We start from the raw sequence: 19088 nt of genomic DNA on the forward strand, positions 1-19088 counted from the left end.
AAGAGAGAAATATGAAATTCAGATCCAGGGAACTATCAATGGCATTCATCTAGAAGAGTTAATTTAAAATTCAGACATTAACACAAAAATTATCTTTTGTGAAAAATGTATATTTACACATTTTATCCCTATTTGATTAGAGCAGACTATTTATGTATCTCTACCTAAAATTGGTTAATAGGCTTGGCCTTTTCATAAATACTCAATGCATTCATTTTGGCTTTAGCTGGTTTGGTTTGAATGGAGTGTGTGATTTTCTTTGTGACAGTAAGCCAGTAGTTATTATGCATGGGGGACTCTGGTAGAAATGCAGTATTTTGTACTAATTGCTAACAGAAAGATCTGTAATATTGGCTGCATGATTTGCCCCTTACATGTGCCCAGCTATAATGATCTGAATTTAGTACTGCATTTGTTAATATTAGACACAAATTTATCCTGACACTTTTATAGGCAAAGCCTCGGAAACATTTAGTCATGTGAAATATAATCATAGTCTTGAAATATTTGCTTTTGCTCCCATGGATTTTAGGCAGGATCTCACTTTAAAACCTTGTCTCTATTACTAAATTAGGGGAATAGTTTGGAGAGGTTCTTCGGGGTCCTGATTATAAGATAGATGTTCAGATATACTGAGCAGTTACTGCACCCTTATCAAAGAACAGTTGTTTACATAATATGAATATTCCACATCTCTACACACTATTCAGATTTTTCCTGTTATACTGAATTAAATTTGGCTTTCATTTGCATCCCATTTCCAATGTTTTTTTGCCAGACCATTCAGATTCCTTCAGACACGTCAGAGGGCAAACAGAAGTAACTTGTATGTAAATTAAATATTTTGTGTTGGAATAAAATAGCAAACCATTATGAAAGGGGCACATTTCCTAATGTGTTTAACTTATAACTGCATGAGCTAGACTTGTACAGAAGCTTTGAAAAAAGTCCCCATGGCTGTCATATTCATAAGTCTCTCTGACTCATTTAGACAGATGTTAGTATATTACTTGGAGCATACTATAAAACTTACCTTTCACTTATGGAAATGTGCTTGTACTTTGTTCCCCCAAAAGCAAATACAGAGACCATAAGACATGGGATAATAAGAGACCTTTGGACACGGAGACAGAAAATGAAATGTATGAGTCCTTGAAAGAGCAATTAAATACATTTTCATTTCAACAACTGAAGATGAGGAACCAAAACAGATGGGCAGGGGTACAATAAATGAGAGAAAAATCAGTATTCATCATGCCTCTTGGCATTCTAGCTCACCAATTTACTCTGTAGTATATTACAGTAAATCAGATGGAGTTCTGCAAAAAAGCTGAGAAAGCTGTGGGTGCTTTCCATGGAAATTTCTGGAATCATTCAGTAAGGAACATCTATCTATACTATTATCAACAAGCTGACTCAATTTCTTCTTGGAAATAGGTAGGTTATACATTATAAATAACTTAAGGGCTAGCAAAGGATTCCTAAAGAATACACTGTCCTAGAAAACATGATAAAACATCATATTATCAACAATCTTTCAAGATCTTGAAAGTAAGAAAAGAGTTAATTGCCTGCTTACATCCTGGGAACATCCGTCAAACACGTATCTTCATTAAAAGTCAAGTTGAACTTTGAAAACAATGATGAACTTGGGCTCAGAGGGGAAAAAATCTTTATATTGTTCATAATTCTTAATAAAATTAAGAATTGTTACTAATGCTTGTTTTTAACCTGTGAATTGCAGCTTGAAAGTCTCTGATCTGAATCCACGTTCTAAACCACACACACAAAACTTGGGAAAGTCTGTCAGTCATCTATTGCTGCCATTCCCAAATTCAGTAGCTTAAAATGACAATTGTATATATCCTCATGATTCTGTAGGTTGGCAAATTGGGCTGGGCTTGGTTGGACAGTTCTTTTGTTGTCATGCCTTGGGGTTCCCGATGCCCTCATTCACATGTTGGGGCCTCCACTGGCGGCAGGTTGGGACTCTCCTCTCTTTCCAGCTGCCTTTCTTCCTCAAGGAGGCTAGCCTGGGACTGTACTCAAGGCACCAGGGGTCTACGAGTGTGAAAGCAGAAACTACAAAACCCCTTTAGGCTTAGGAGTCTCAAAATGCTCCTCTGCCACGCTCTGTTGGTCAGGGTATGTTACAGAGCCAACCCAGACTCATGGGGAAAACAGACTCCACCTCTTAATGGGAGGAACAGCAAGGAAGTTGTAACCATCTTTAATCCACCCCAGAAATGAGCATCACCTGGAGCTGGTAACTGTGTGGTTTCTTTCCTGCTAATGTTTCCTACCTAGTTTCTTCCCCTCCACTCCTCTATTCCCGTATCTCTTTCCTGGGTCAAAACTGATTACCTCTTGCCGACTTCATGGAAGTCATCTTTCTTGATTTCAGACAGTTGCTGCCTCTCCAATCACAAGACAATTTTCTTTCTCCCTCTAATCATTGTTTTTATCCTCTTCTCCAGATCCTCACACATCTGCATGGTTCAACATTTCCTGGCAAATATCTTGTTCTCACATTCAGAACTATCCTTTTTAGCCAATATCCCCTCCCCTTCATCCCCTCCTTTCCCCCTCCCCCGACTCTGGTCCTCCTGACCTGATCTAACATGATCCGGTTCTACCTCCCTGATCTTCTCACCATTTCCTGATCTTGCTTACTTACGTGTCATGCTCAAATATTAACCCCCGCCATTCTCTTACTCCAAAATGGTTTTTTCTGCTCTTCTTCCACAACGGTATTCATACATATATTTTTACAGAATGTTTGCTGTGTGCAAGACACTCTCCTAGGCACTGTGACCAGGGTGTTTAAGGTCCCTTCGTCAGTGAGGGAAAAACAATATAAAAATTAAGTAGTAAGATATTTCATACAGGCGTGGGTGTTAAGATTAAAGAAAAGGAATGTGGTAGTGGCTGGTGGGTATTTCAGGTGACAGTAATTTCAGTGTCATCAGAGGCTTCCCCTCTGAGGAAGTAACATTTGAGCACTCAAACCAAATACCCAGGAGCCACGTGGGTAAAGATGGAGGGAAAGTGTTCCAGTTAGAGAGCAAGCAAAATGACCTGCTCCAAATCCTTGCTCCCTTTAGAATCAAGCATCTCTACAGTTAATCATCTGGTCCAGTGGTTCTAATTTCTGGCTGTGTGATAGAACCATCTGGAATCTTTTATAAATGCTGATGCCTGGACCTTACCACAGACCCATTGAATCGGATTCTCTGGAGGTGGGGAGGAGAAAGACCCAAGCATCTATATTTTATAAATTCTGATCCACAGCAATGTTTTCTTACTTAATGTGGATAGAGCACAAGGGATCTTTTAAAAGTACAGATTCTGATTTCCTAGGTCTGGGGTAGAACCCAAGATTGTGCATTTCTAATAAGTTCCCAGGCAATGCCGATGCTGCTGGTCTGGTTGTTACCCAAAGTGTGGCAAGTAGACCAGCAGTGTCAGTATCACCGGGGAGCTTGTTAGAAAAGCACATTCTCAGTCAGAGAATCAGAAATGAGGCGATTCAATCACCTACTGAATCAGAAACACTGGGGATATGGCTCAGCCCTCTGTGATGTCAGAAAGTCCTCCAGGTGATTCTGAGACCCACTAAACTTTAGGAACCAGACTGTGGATCTTGGTGTTTAGACATGGTCAATTTGGCACTTAAGTGTGTTCTATGTTGTGTTTTCGGTAATTATTTCATGTAGACAATTCTGTTGAAGCTTTCATTAACAAGGGTATGAAGTCACAATGTTCTTCTTTTAGTTTCCATGCGGTGCAAATTCTCTTTCATTCTGGTTAAAAGATGAATAAGAGACACAGCTCTAGTTCCAGACTGTGGCTCCAGGCTCCAGAGCCTCTTCGTTGGCTCGGCTTGTAAAGTGTCAGGAGCATGCAAAACCCCTGCTGCTGATGCTCGACAGCTGCAGGTGCTGCCTGCAAGGAGCTGATTTATTAAAAGTCCTGCTGGGGCAGTTTAATCCCTGTGAAAGGATGTTGTAACTCACCTCTAACTGCTGTCCTATCAAATAATCAACCTCCATATTCCTATTTGTTTACAAGCTGCAGTTAATGGTTTTCTCTCCATTAAGCAGCTCAAGGGAGCACTATTTAGAGAACTAATTGAATTCTTGCCAATTTGGGACATAATCCAAAGCTATTGGTATTTTCCATGTTTCTCTATTCTAACATGTATATATGGTTTTGACACCACTATCTGCAGAATATAAGATAGAAATTATAACTGTATACATGAATGCATATTATAAATATGGCAGTACATGCTCCTTGCCATGAACATACACCTCATTACTGTGCTATGCAAAACTAAAAAGTTCTGAAACATGAATATTTTTAAGTCCTCCACAAAAATACGTTAATTTTAGAAATTATACTGCTATTTATGAGATTAATTTGATAATGGAGAGACAATAATCTATTATTCTACCAACTGTACCACCAGCCCTGCTCCACCACCACTAATTTAAATAATTTCTTTTTCTGATGATTGAATCTATTATTGCTAGAATATTAGCACTCTTGGCTACTTAAAGAATAACATTTTCCAGGCCCATAGCAATTATTTATCTACAAGACTGGATAAGGTGAATCATCAGAGTAGTGATTTGTGAAACTGCATCTAATGATGGGTGATAATGTTCTGAAGGGCTAAAGAGGAAGAGTTCTTCACTTTCAACTCAAAAAAATATCTACTCAATAGATATCAAGCTGAAATTTATTTAGTTTTTGAATATGTAATACATGAAGCATGTGGAGGCCAAATTGCTACAGATTCTCTACAATGCACTCGAATGTAGCACTGTCCACTTGCAGACATTTTTAGACTCTGGAATGTTCTAGTCCCAACTTACAGATTTCCTCTAGAATTGGTCATGTGATGACTTGAGGGTATTGATGTTATATTTTATGTCTTACCCCTCCTTGAATACTTCGGCAATGTACCCTCCTCCATCCCTGAAATCTGTCATTCCTCCTCTTTGGTCCCTGGGCTTACATCATCATCTGTATTTCAGGTTCTGGGCAACAGGCCTATTTGCTCTTTTGCTTTTCTCATCTTTTTTCAACTCTCATCCATTCAATAGCATTAATTATCTGAGATGAGTAGCTTCATCTTTCACAGAATTATACTTGGACCATAAAATATTTCATAGCTGAAATCTTTGAACATCTGCCTGGGATGTTTAGCAGAAGCAAATATTCTTTGTCATTTCCTTTTCACAGTTTGTGGAGACGAATGCACGGGCCTTCTTCTTGGTGACTTGGCTCGCCTGGAGCAGATGGCCACGAGCATCAACCTCACCGGCCCGCTGCCTGCTCCATATAAAATTCTACATGGTATTGAAAATATGACCCAGGAACTAAAGGTAGGTTGATACAGGAACAGCAATAGCCAGGGACAAGATGACCAAAGCTTTCTAAGGGGTATTGGCCATAATTTGGAAAATACTCTTACCAGTGCCCCAAATCAAGGGATGCAGCTGTTAGGGAGGTTCAGAGAGTTTCTAATCCAGTGTTTTCCATACTCAAGAACTATAATATACAGATTGCTATTAAGGGAAAAGAGTCCCTTGTACCCCCCAGTGTTTGGCCTAAATCAGTTTTATTATGTTACTTAAATATGTGCAAACATAAAATCAGGTATGAACTCCTATACTTATAGCTCTATAAAATCAAAGCAAATTAATCTGCATAAAAGCCCACAAAACCAATAAAATTAAAATTAAAAACATTAATATAAAGTAACATGATTTTAGCTCAAAGTAAATTGCTGCTTGCACCAAGAATAGGATACTGACTACTTCCACACAGGTTTTTTCACCATCGGCAGGTGACATGGTAACTCAGTTCTCCTACCTTTCCACATTTGAACTAGGGAGCCTCTTGCAAGAGGTCCTGAAATTACATGTGGCATCGCTTGACAAGTTCATGTTACTTATGTGCTCAATCTGCCATATAATCAAACACACATACAATGTAGGCACTGATGTCGGGTGGCAATATTCATCTTTCAGGTGCATCACCTGGGATCCAGAAATGCTTACATTAATATTCAAGGTTATTGTCAAAATGAAAACAGAAAATTCAAGTTTTGTACTAGAGACCCAGTAGGTTTTTGAAAGTACTTTGACAAGCACCAATTTGAGAAACACAATTCTAAAACATTGTTAAAGCTTTCAGTAGTTAGTGGGATAGAAGAAAAGGTTAAGAAAACTGGGGTTGTTCGACCTGATGAAAAAAGATGAGAGGTGTCAATTTACACAATTATCAGTCAATTACCAGGTATTTATTGAGAAATTATAGAATGTGCCAGGATTGTACTTGGTTCCCTGGGGGGTTCCATGACTCCTATAATATTTTCACTACCCTCAGGAAGCTTAGAGTCTATATGGTTAAAAAATAATCATGAAACAATAATCAAGAAGTTAGCAACAACAACAACAAAACCACATAATTACCTTGTCCTTTATAAAGATTTGAAGTACAGTAGAATGAAAAGAGTGAAGAAACTGGTAAGATTCAAAGTAACCAGAGAATGCACCATTAATGAGAGTGTAGTTTGTGTTGGAACTTGAAGGCTAGACACAACTTTAATAGGCAGAAAAGTATGGTTGAGGACCGGAAGAAGAAATCTAAGATTTATTCACCGGGCATTAGCACACACTCTTCTAGGGAATATGTTCTTTAATCCCGACCGTAGCCTTTAAGGTAAGTATTATTGCCTCTATTTTTAAGAAAAAGAAACCAGTAATGATGATAGCAAGAATAATTAACATCTATTGAAAAGCTAGGCAATTGACTAAAGTCATAACATGAAGTATCATACTTAACTCTGGCAGAAACTCTGAAAAATAGGAAAGGGGTTGTCATGGACTGAATGTTTCTGTCCCCCCAAAATTCATATGCTGAATCTCTGTCTTAGTCCATTTGGGCTGCTATAACAAAATACCATTAACTGGTTGGCTTATAAACAACAGAAATATATTCCTCACAGTTCTGGAAGCTGGAAAATACAAGATCAAAGCAGATTTGGTGTCTGGTGAGGGCCCGTTCCTCATAGATGGTGACTTCTTGCTGTGTGCTCATGTGGAGGAAGAGGATAGCTGGCTCTCTGGGTTCTCTTTCATGAGGGCACCAACCCCAATCATTAGGGCTCATCTTCATGACTTACTTAATCATTTCCCAAAGATCCCACATCCTAATACCATCACCTTGGGGGCTAGGATTGCAACCTATGAATATTGGGAAGACACAAACACTCAGACCGTAGCAAGCCCTAACCCCCAATGTAATGATGTTTAGAGATGGGACCATTAGGACGTAATTAGGGTTAGATTAGGTCATAAGAGTGGGGCCTTCAAGATGGGATTAGGGCCTTATAAGATTAGATAGACAGAGAGATCGCTTTCTTTCTCTCTGCCATGTGAAGACATAGGCAGAAGGCAGCCATGCTTAAGAGAGCCACGTGAGCAGAGGCAGGGGTGTGAATTGAGCCTGTCTAGCAGACATTACAAGTCAGACCTGCTAGTGAAGGTACGGCTGGAGACCTGGGTGGGGAAGGGTGAGATGAAGGACAACCTTGAAAGCCAGGCAGAGTAGTCTGAATTTACCTTGTCGTCCCACTATTCAGGGATATAAAGAGTTTTAATAAAGAGGATGCTGACCAATTGTTTTCCTTGTACATGGAAGCAGTACAAAGAAAAGAAATTAAACTAAAAAAGCAAACATCTCCGTTGGACCTAAAAAGCTTTTAAAATACTGCTTAAGCAATGGTTGATAAAGTACTGAAGGGCCCTTTGGAAGAGGTTCCAATCTGTGAGCATCGTCTAAGCGAAGGGATTCAGTCATCCACCCCCTTATGGCTGAGTGTTGATCAAAATGACCTTGGTTTTCCTTAAATTCCAATCTTGCTTGATTCTGTTTGTGTTTGTCCATCATTCCTTTAACATCTGGAGACTTCAGATCCCACTTTGATATATTAAAACCTTAAGCAAGTTATTTAACCTCTTTGCTCAGTTCCTTTAAGTGTGTCAGTGTTCCCCAGGCTCCAGCCAAAGACCACCAAGAACACGCATGTGAAGGAACAAAGTTGAGTGTATTAACTCATTGCAACAAGGGATACTGAACTACATGGGGAATTGTGGGGTGTCTCAATAAGAGGGTGTTAAAAATAGGGCTGGGTAATTTGAGGGCAGATTCAAGGAAGCAGGGGTTTGCACTGTATTTGAAGAATTATCTAATTCTGTATTTGAAGAATTATCTGGAAGGAGGAAGAATGGCAGGAGGCAAAAGCTCTGATTAGCAAGGAGGCAGTGATCACTCATAGAGCCAGGAAATGCGGATTTCTGGTATTTTCGTGGTCTGCACAGAGCCCGTGGTTTTTCTGGGCTTACAGAAGATTACAGAATGATCTCATTTTTTGTTTCATTCATTACTGTCACAGAGTGACCCTGTCTAATGTTAGCGTCCTGTGAGATTGTTTATGTTCAATAGTAGAAGAATATGGCCCAGCAATGAGCACCAGGCCAGCTCCTGCCAACCTGGAGGCCAGACCAGTTAGTTAGCGCCCAGCCAGGTGCCTGTGTCAAGGGCTGCTGTTCTCTTTCTTACCTGTAAACTGCGTCCCTGTGGATTGGAATGGGAGCCTTAAAGAATCAGACTTCATCTTAACTCTGCCCCCTACTGGCTGTGTGATCTTGTGTGACTTTTTAACCCTCTTGAAGCCACAGTTTGCTCATCCACAAAATGGAATAGCATTTACCTCATAGAGCTGTTGTAAGAATTAAATGAAAACAAAACAAGACAAAAAAAAGCCTGGTACATAGTAATTTCTCAGTCAGTTACTGCAATTTCCATTATTTACCTGAATATTTGGCATGGCACTCAGTGTTCAAGTGCCCAGCTGAAATTGTTTCTTTTTCTTTTCTTGGAAGGTGACAAAGTTGTTCTGTGTGTCCATAGGCAAAATGTTTCTGTTAAATGTACAACCCCATGATCACTACAAGACCACTTACTAAAGTGTATGTGGAATGAACTCTTTTTCAGCACCTGCTTTCACCTCAGCGAGCCCCAGAGAGGCTTATTCAGTTGGCAGAGGGCAATCTGAATACACTCGTGACAGAAATGAATGAGCTTCTGACCAGGGTAAGTCGGCAAAATCATGAATCTTCTGAAAGCAGATAGAGCATGTAAATTAAGCAAAATTACTTCAAAGTTCTGAAATGCAAATCTTATTCTTCCTCATTCCCAATATGGTGCATGAAATAGATGTATTATGATTTTCTATGTTTCCTTCAAATCAAATCATAGAGCCTAGTAGCCCCCCCAAAAGGTTGGGATACTTGAGAAGTGTCAAGGACAATGTCTAAAAATACCAGAATGACAGTGTATTTTGCATGATAAAATGTTTATCAATTATGAATTCCCAAAGCATTATCTTTCATTATGTAAAGAAAAAGAAAAACAAATAAAAATACTTAGTGTCTTTAATCTCATCATGGGATTTTTGCATTGTGTAGAAATAGTATAAATCACTATTTCTACACTAAAAAGGAAATCTTCTTTATTGTGAAAATCCAAAGCGTTGAAAACTCTTTTCAAAGTCAGAATGTAATTTAATTTATCAGACTTTTTAAGGAATTGGGAGTTTTAAATTTTCAAAGCTGCAAGGGGGTTGAGGTTGTTTTTGATGTTAGTGATGAAGAAAACAACACAAAGCCCGCCATCTAGTGGCTGTAAAAGTGCATGACGAGAGAAACGGGTCTGTAATGTAGGGATCCAGTTTGATTATCTAAGGGCTTTAAATGAAAGAATATCGGTGCGGCTTTAAATGAAAGAATATCGGTGCTAGAAGGTTCTTAGAGATCAGCTAGTTCACTCTGTATCTTAAAGAAGAGCTGCTTCAGGCCATGACAGTGAAATGAATTAACAATGGCCATACAATTCGCTAAACTCAGGGACCTAAGCAGGATTCAGTCTCCAGATTCCTACTGGCTCAGTATCTTTTCCCCATAACCTGCTGCTGATTTAGAAAAATATCCACTGGGAAATCAAATGAGCTTCTAAGCACATAATGCTAAACAATGGCTCTGGTGTTATCGTAGCACTTGTTCAGAATCTCATACCAGCAATGTACATACAATGTACATATACAAAATAGATTTTCTTGTCAAATCTATTTAGACTTTGAATTAAATTAGTGAGTACATTTATCTGGTATTAATTTAATATGTAGTAATTTGTACTTGTTACATGACTACTACTAAATAAGAAATTTTAAACAGGTCACAGCAGAGTAAACTCAATTCAACAAGCACATATGTAAGTTCGCCACCTACAAAGCCCAAGTTAAATGTTAACAGATGGAAAATATTAATGAGGCTCAATCTATCTTCAATGAGCATTCAGTCTAGTGTGTGTGTGTGTGTGTGTGTGTGTGTGTGTGTGTGTGTGTGTGTGTGTGATAATTTAAGTGTATGCAGGATGATATGAGACAACTGCATGCAAACATATAATAAAACATGAAGTGAAATACAGAAATAAGAAGTGTACTTGAGAATACATAAAAATAGAACAATTTAATCTGGTTGGGGTAATAAGAAAAAAATCCATAAAATGGATGGCGTTTTGTTCATTCATTCATTCATTTAATTAACATTTATTGGGGGTCCACCATGTTCTAAGCACTATGACAGACACTAGGGATAACTGACATAGTCCTTGCGTTTATTATAGCCGAAAGATTTGAGACTAGAAACACAAGGAATATTTTACTAGAAGTGTCAGATCTTTATTTCTTAGCCAACATACACTTGGCTGAGGTAATGTTTGCCAGATTTTTCCACTGTAAAGTTACTGCCCGTTCTTCAGATTCTATAACACAAAAGGCCTAGAAATAAGACCGCTAACAGCAAAAATCTCCTTAACAAGTTGAATATAGTGAGGAAATGTAAATATTCATAATTAACCTTGTCCATACCACATTTATAATTAGAAATATAACTGTTATGGAGACCATAAATGCTGAAGTCAACATGACCAATTCTCTCTTTGCCTGTGGTCAAGCTGTGTGAAAATCAAAAGGTGAATTGATACACAGAGAATTGTAAACAGAAGGCCAGATGACTTAAATATCCAATAATATCAGGCTCAGGCCACCAGTACTTCTATCTCATAGTTGTGAATGTTCCTACAGATGGGAGCAGAGTATGAGAAATGCAGTGGCCACAACTTTTTATTACCTGTGACTGCATGACACAGTGCCTTAGATCTGAACTGCAGGTTAGAATTACCTGGGGCTAGGTCCCACACCCAAAGATTGTGATATAATTGGTCTGAGAGACAGTCAGAGCACAGGGATTTTCAAAAGCTCCCCAGACAATTCGGATGTGAGCCAAGGTTGAGAACTACAGTGATCCTGTAGTCATCTAATGACCAAGGCTCCCTTTCCTGTGGAAGGTGCTTTGATTGGTACAGCCAATTTTTGTGATGTCCTTTTTCTCTGCTCTGTTGGCTAACCAATCACTTTATGACTACCACATTCTTCAGATTTTTTAAAACACGTGGAAGTTTCATCCTTGTATAGGAGCTGCCCTCTCTCCTTCAAGAGCTTTTATATTTTGTGCTTATTTTTTTCATGGATAAATCTAGTTCCTTAATATCCTTGTATAAAAAGAGCAATATTCCTCCCAAGAACTAACATTTTAATATGTATCTTGATATATTTTAGTTAATATGTAAGTATTAACTAAGAAAATATTATATAATCATATATCTCTTTCAATGTATTTTGATTTAATGCCACTTTATTGCCCCTATTAGAATATATGTTCCTCGAATATGAGAATTATATTTAACATCTTAAAACTGCCCTACCATATGTGTGGAATATTGAGATGCTTTAAGGTTTTTTTTGGGGGGGGGTGGCATTTGTTTTTGTTTCTGTTTATTTTTGCCTACCTGATGCGTTTTTGTTTTTACTTTATTTGTTTTTAATTTTTTTATTTTATCATTAGACAACATAAATATTTTTTGTGGCCCTTTACCACTTTCTCCCTAACCCCACCTCCCCCTGTCCCTTTCCCACCTCTGGTGTCCTCAGTTGAGATGCTTTTTGATGATGACACTATATATCTATAGAGTTACTGTCCTTAGCTCTGTTCTTTTTTCAGAGCCAAATTTTTTGAAAGCCTTTGGAGTAGGTCTACATTTATTTTTCACTCCACTAAAATCTGGATTTCTACTCCCAGCTATTTTTACAAGCTAATCAGTGGCAAGCTGGTCACTAAATCCAATGGACGCTTTATTAATATTACTTGTGCTCCCTGTAGGAATTGCCAATTTCAATTCATCTTCCCTTCTTGTCATACTCTCCTCTCTTTATTTCTCTCTTGGTTCTCTGACCTTTCATTCTCAGGCTCTTCCTCTGCCCATCCCTCACAAGTCTGGCTTCCTTGGGGTCCAGTCCCCAGTTCATGTCTCCTCTCTCCTCTACCTTTGGGCTTCAATTGCCAAGTATAACCTGATTATTCATAAGTCTGTATTTTGAAGACAGACTTTATTGTCATGCTTTGGTGCCGTATACTTAACTACAGACTGAACATCTCAAACTAAACTCATCATGTCCTCTTAAAACTTATACTTTCTCCTATTTAGACCATCTCAGTGATTTATCCTCCAATATCTCCCAAAAGAGAAATGAGTGGGTTGCCCTTCACTCTACCCGCTCTTTCTCTCCCAGCCCAATTCAGTTCCCTTCTATAGTCTCTCTTTCTAAATCTATTCCAACTCCAACCGATTCTTATTCATTGGACAGAGTGAATATTCTAGATCACAGACCTGAGGAGGTAGCCCTCCTCCTTAAATGCTGCAACAGCTTTCCCCTTTGTTCAGGATGCCCTGTGTTACTCTCCCATTGTGATCTGATCCCTGATTATCTCTCATCTCTTCCCACCACTCATCTCCCCCCCACCCCCAGTCATGGTCTGGTCAACTGGACTCCCATCCATTGACCATAATGAGCCAGAAATGTAGAAATCCTCCTCGATGCCTCTTTCTTTCTCATTGCGCTCCTGTTTATCCAAGGCATCACCAAATCCCGTGGGTCCCTCTTCTGTGTACAGCTTTCACCCCCACCCCTCCGCTCCCACCCAGTCTCACGGTGCTAGCTCGGGATTACGCATTAGCTTTCTAGCTATCCTCTCTGCTCTCAGTCTCGTTCTCCTCCCAATCTGTTCTCTACACGTAGCCAGAGTGAACTTTTGCTGTTCCAAATGTGAACATGAGGTCTCTTCAAAGAGTTTATGGAAAGATTCATATATTTGTTAATTACATTTTTCCATGAACTTTCTGAAGTACCCTCGTACGTCACTGCGGTGCTTAGTTAGCCTCTTCTCTTGATGTCCATTGCTTTTAGGGTGAAGGCCCAAACCCTCCCCTTGGCCACATCTCCCACCTCTTGGCCATCTGCACTCCAGCCATACCATCCCTCAGTCACTTTGTCCCACCAAAGAACCTTTCCACACCTTTTTTCTTTTGCCTTGAATATAACCCTTCTCCTCTTACATCTCAACTGCTGTTAACTCCCATTCACCTTTTAAATTTCAGCTCCTGAAAGCCCTCTGTGATATTCCAGGTGGGCTGAGATTCCTCCTATGATTGCCTTATACCACTGTGTTTTTCCTCCAGTTTGTAATTATAAGTTTATTTGCATGATTGTTTGATAAACAACTCTCTACCCCACCAGACTGGAAGCTCCAGAAGGTTGGGAATCCTTTTTTTAACTCACTGTGGTATTGCCAGGATCATGCACATAGTAGGTGTTCAGTCAATATTTGTTTAAGTAATTAATTAATTGTGAAGAATTAAGTAATTAATTAGTATTATTTAATAATTTAAATAATAGCACTTGAACAACCAAATGAAAGATAGACAAACCCCAAAAAACGTTGATTTTGAATTTCTCTAAAATGCATTAAAATCAGGTATATATTCATAATTATGTTAACTTGGATACTTTGCCTTCTTTGATAAATGCCTCTTAAATGTTTATATTCTACAAGAGGAGAATGCTGCATGATAGACTAAACTATATAATATCAAAGTTTAGCTTTATTTACAATGTCTTTTACTACCTATTGAAAACTAAACTTAATGAAGAGGAAGCATTTCCAAAGTGATGAAACTAGTTTTTAAATGATTTAAGTGCCAACAATATTACATTTTTACAAAGCTTTATTTGTAGTTTTTGAAAGGTTTAAGTCACCAACAATGTCTCTTATTTCTGTTTTTATATTTTAAAAGAGAAAGAGAAAAAATATGTAACAAATCATGTTTGGTTTGGAACTTTCAAAATTGGCATCTAAAATATTTAAGCAGAAATTGCACAGGGAATTGGCTCATCATTCCACAGGGTCAGCTGACTGCTTCCTGTTTCTTTCCTTGTGTCTTGTGTTCCTACCAGCTGTCCTGAGGAGTGCTTCACTGCCACTTAGATATAAAGAACTGGTAGTGTTAGAGGATGACCCTTGAGAATATCATCTAAATGGTTCAATCTGAAATTTAATTTTAGCAGGAAACCATATGAGTCTGCAAATGCAAAGGTGGATGGTATCTAATGTTATCTATTCAGTGGTTAGATTTGCTCCATTAGATTCTAGTTTTAACATAAAGAAAACAGAAAATGAAAGACACTAGTAATACACAACCAAGAAAATTATGTGCAGATTTTCAAGAGGCACAGTGAGAACTGCTTGAGCTAAAGCAAGAAAGTAACAGCTACACTGTTCAGAAATAAATTAATATGTGCGTAATGGTCATGCATGCTGCCTGGATATAAATACTCTAAACAAACAAACAAACAAAAACAAAAAGAAAAGGAAAAAAGACCTAGTTGAGTGAACTTGAATTTTTTTTAAAGTTAATCAAAGGTAAGAGAGAGATGTACAAGATAACTGTATAAGTTATCATTTACAAAGGAACACTGGAAAGATTGCCGAACAGAGGGGAGAGGATGTAAAAATGAGAAAATCAAAGAGAGGATGAAAGAAGATGGTACTACATAGTAGGATAAATGAAAAGATATTTGTCAAATACTCAAGGGACAAGATAATAGTGAATAAGAAGGGGGACAACTAAGAGATGGGGATGGTAATTTAAGAAAACATAGGAAGAGCCAAATTGAGTCAGACAGATAGTTCCTATCATGTAGTGTTTAACATTCATCTGTAACATTATCAATAGCCTGTCCTGGGTCCTGGGTGAAATTGATTTTTGTGAATTTCACTTTTTACAATGAAACCACTATCTATCACCACTACCCACAGGTGACAGTGCATTTGTCATAGGCTTCCTTTATGGAGTCTCTCATGGGTAGTTTTGACAAGGGTGACTCTTCAACTTAATTGCTATGTAATGAGACCTGATTTTTAAAAACGTGTCTACATGATATTCTGATACAGATTTTGAAATGTGCTAATTTACTAAAAGCCAGAGCTTATACACTTAACGTACTACATAAGCTGGCACAAGGTCCTCCTCCCACCCAGAATGCTCAACTTTTTCATGTATTTTCCTAGTCTTCCTGGATGTTAGCCAAACACTAAATAGTGTTTCATACAGATAAAATAGAAAGATGTGAGAAATAAAATTTGTTGTTTGTTTCCAATTTCCTATGTGTGTGTGTTCAGTTAACTCACTTAACCCCTTCATACCTTCATTCTCACCTGTTTAAAAATAGGGATCATGCCCTCTATGTATCTCTGAAGGCATGAAGAGCAAACGAGACACAGAGTATGTTGTAAGCCCTTCTGAACATGTATATAAATCTGGGGTACAGCTGAGCCTAACTGTGTTACCCATATTGTAGAGTGGCAATTCACATAAGCCAATGCTCTTGGTGCCGGGAACCCTACATCTCCTCCTCTCCTGGAGTGTAGGCAAGAGAGGAAGCTCTTCTTTATGGACAGAGGGAAGGGTATCTTCTTCAATAAGCACTGGGCTGGCCCTGAAGAGTTCTGTCCCCACCACTCCACCAGCATGGAACTTGGTATGTAATCACAAACCCAGTTTTGAATTTACTATGAGGCCAGTGGCCGGGGTGCAGTGTAGTGAGGTGTTTTAGTCCATTTTGTGTTGCTATAAGAGAAATACCTGAGACTGGGTAATTTATAAGGAAAAGAGGTTTTTTTGGCTTACAATTCAGGGACAGCTGCATCTGGCATGGGCCTCAGGCTGCTTCTACTCATGGCAGAAAGTGGCAGGCAGCTGGCTGGTACAAGCAGACCATATGGCAAAAGGAAGCAAGAGAGAAAGAGAAGGTGCCAGGGTCTTTTAAGCAACGAGCTCTCGCGGGAACTAATAGAGCGAGAACTCACTCAATAATCCCCCCTCCCCCAGGGAGAGCATTCATCCATTCATGAGGGATCCACCCCCATGACTCAGTCAGTTTCTAACACTACCACATTGGAGATCAAATTTCCACATGAGTTTTAGAGGGGACAACACATCCAAACTCCATCATGAGGACTGGAGGTTCTCATGCCTGGCTCTTCTGCCAAGCACTCAACTTCAGCTCTTGAGTAGTGGTTTCCTATGGGGCTCTGAAAATTGCCCAGAAAACTGCCCAGCATCCACATTTGCAGGCAAGCATAGCACCAGGTGTATGGTCAGTTTGAGCGGTATTGGGTATCCTCCAACAAACAGGCTTTAGAACATTAAAGATAGAGTTGGTTCGATTATCACTATATCAGCAAATTACCCAACATCTCTGACCCTCTACAATATGCCAGGCACTATGCCTGACACAGAGCCCTAGTCCCCAAGGATGGAGGTTAGATAGATATGGCAAAATGTCTAACCAAGTAACTACCCAGTGCAGTCACGAGTGGTGCTGATGATAGTTGTTTTGGAAATTTAAGAAAGGACAGCATATGCTTGAAGAGGCAGGAAGGGCTTCACAGAGAAGATGGGGCTGGGACGGAATCTCAAAGGCTGAGTTTATTTTGGATAAGTGGAGAGTAGTTCAGAAGCAATTGTAAGCACAAAATCTTTCTCTGAGAATGTTCAGAGAAAGGTAGGCAAGAAGAATGGTAATAAGGTTGGCAAGATTGGTTGGGAAAATTATTGTTTAGTAATCTGTTTTACAGCATTCAAAGAATATTTGCTATAAGTTAAGCATCATTCTAGGAGCTGGATATAAAGTGATAAGCAAAACAGACCAAATTGGGGAGGTAGTCAATGGATAGGTGAGCCAATTACTTATTACAGTTAAATAAGTAATTCTAGAATTCATGGTGCTATGAAGGAAATGTTCTGCTGCAGGAAGTGTGGAAACCTAGATGAGCACCCTGGGAATAGCCACACTGAGAAGAGACACTTAGATTGAAAACTGATGGATGACAAGGCTCTAGTCTCTGAATGTGCTGAGGAGGAGCTTGTTCCCAGCAATGACAGCATGATACAGAAGGCCCCGAGACTGACTGCACTACAAGAAAGCCAGGGAGATTGATTGTGTGGGGTCTTCGTGATAACTTTTTAAACTTGATTCTTTTCATGGGGAATGTAGGATTCTTGACATCTTAATATTGGAGTACTCATATAATCTGTACTAAGAATAAAATGTTTGTTAATGATGACTCTTAGACATAGCCACACAAATACAATAGGCGAGTAGAAGTCAAGACAATGAATACTGTCTTATCCAGAATTTAAAAGAGTCAGTGTATCAATATACCTTTTTTTAAAATTTAGAATGCTTTAGGTTATTAATAGAATTGATAAGCTTGATGGCGTGAATATTTATGTAAATTATAATATTTTGGTAATATAGAAAAGATATTGATAAATCAAAAAAAAAAAACCCTTACGCTCAAATTATAGTGCACATTTTCTGTATAGTAAGAGATACTGCAGGTGATACATTAATTCTTGATAAGATATTGAGAGATGACCATAGCATAGATCAAGTTCCTTACTATGGAATTGTGTGATTTGTGAAAATAGAGGGGATATCACAGAGTACAATCAAGTCCAGACTAGAAAAACATCTAAAGCAGTTTAGACTGCCAACATCTTAAGAAGTTGACCTTACTTAGTGTTTCAAAAGAAACATTTAAAATTTATATGTATGAATATGTGTATGTGTAAAAAGTTTTTGACCCATCTGAGCCTTGAACACAAACATGTGCATGGAATCAAATTTAAGGAGGTTACTGGGATATACTGGCAACAGCCACCACAAAAGCAGGGATTTGGGTAAGGTAGGGATTGCATGCACAATTCTTTTATTTCCAGAAAGAATTTTTAAAAGCTCTTAAGTGAAAATAATTCCACTATTAATATTTTAGACAAGTAAATCCAATGCATTATAATACATTGATTTATACTCTCCAAAGCATTGTGCATATGCATTGCAAACTGTAAAGAAGAATTTAAAAATTTTCCAATGGATTCTTATCCTTTCATCCTTTTATTAGTGATGTCAACATCTGCAGGTTGAAGAATTAGATGATAATAGTTGGACTTCACATTCTACCTTTTATGCAAAACCTTGAATACTTGTATGAATGAAACCTCTTGCTGCCCTTGAGAAATCTCTAAATGCAGTATAATTCCTGTAGCAACTCTTACCGTGTTCTGTGCTGGCCAGACATTTAGTTCTATTTAAAATCCACTTATGTATATAAAAAAATTAACACTCTGGCCAGGCCTCAAATGCAGGCACTCTGGTAAAAGATTGTAGGGTATTAATTCACTGCCAACTTGAACCTTATTCAAAGTTATATTGAGGCAGTTTGTGATTCTCTGATTCATTATCTGTACTTACACTATCCATATCTTTTCAGTAACAGAGAAGTCATGTTTATTAGCACATGCATACACATAGAAAAATGAAGTGTAAACCTATTTCAAGGTGCTCTAAACTTGTAGTATCTTTTTAAAAAATGTTTAATGTTAAACACACCATTTCTATTTGACTAAATATGGTATATCTTAATTATGAACACATTAAATGCATTCCATTGTGTCAAGTGGTATTTTAAATGTGAATTAAAATAAATATG

At 38.4% G+C, this 19088-nt stretch overlaps 1 protein-coding gene across 1 annotated transcript in view; it reads left to right on the plus strand.

The window, feature by feature from the left end:
* LAMA2 (laminin subunit alpha 2) overlaps positions 1–19088 on the plus strand; it is a 547521-nt gene that overhangs the window by 404691 nt on the left and 123742 nt on the right. Inside the window, exons 33-34 of the mRNA XM_063098359.1 lie at positions 5251–5393; positions 9073–9171. Coding sequence (XP_062954429.1) covers positions 5251–5393; positions 9073–9171 — 242 coding nt within the window. The remainder of the gene's footprint in view (positions 1–5250; positions 5394–9072; positions 9172–19088) is intronic.

Source organism: Cynocephalus volans, chromosome 5 (genome assembly GCF_027409185.1).
Source record: "Cynocephalus volans isolate mCynVol1 chromosome 5, mCynVol1.pri, whole genome shotgun sequence".
NCBI lineage: Eukaryota > Metazoa > Chordata > Mammalia > Dermoptera > Cynocephalidae > Cynocephalus > Cynocephalus volans.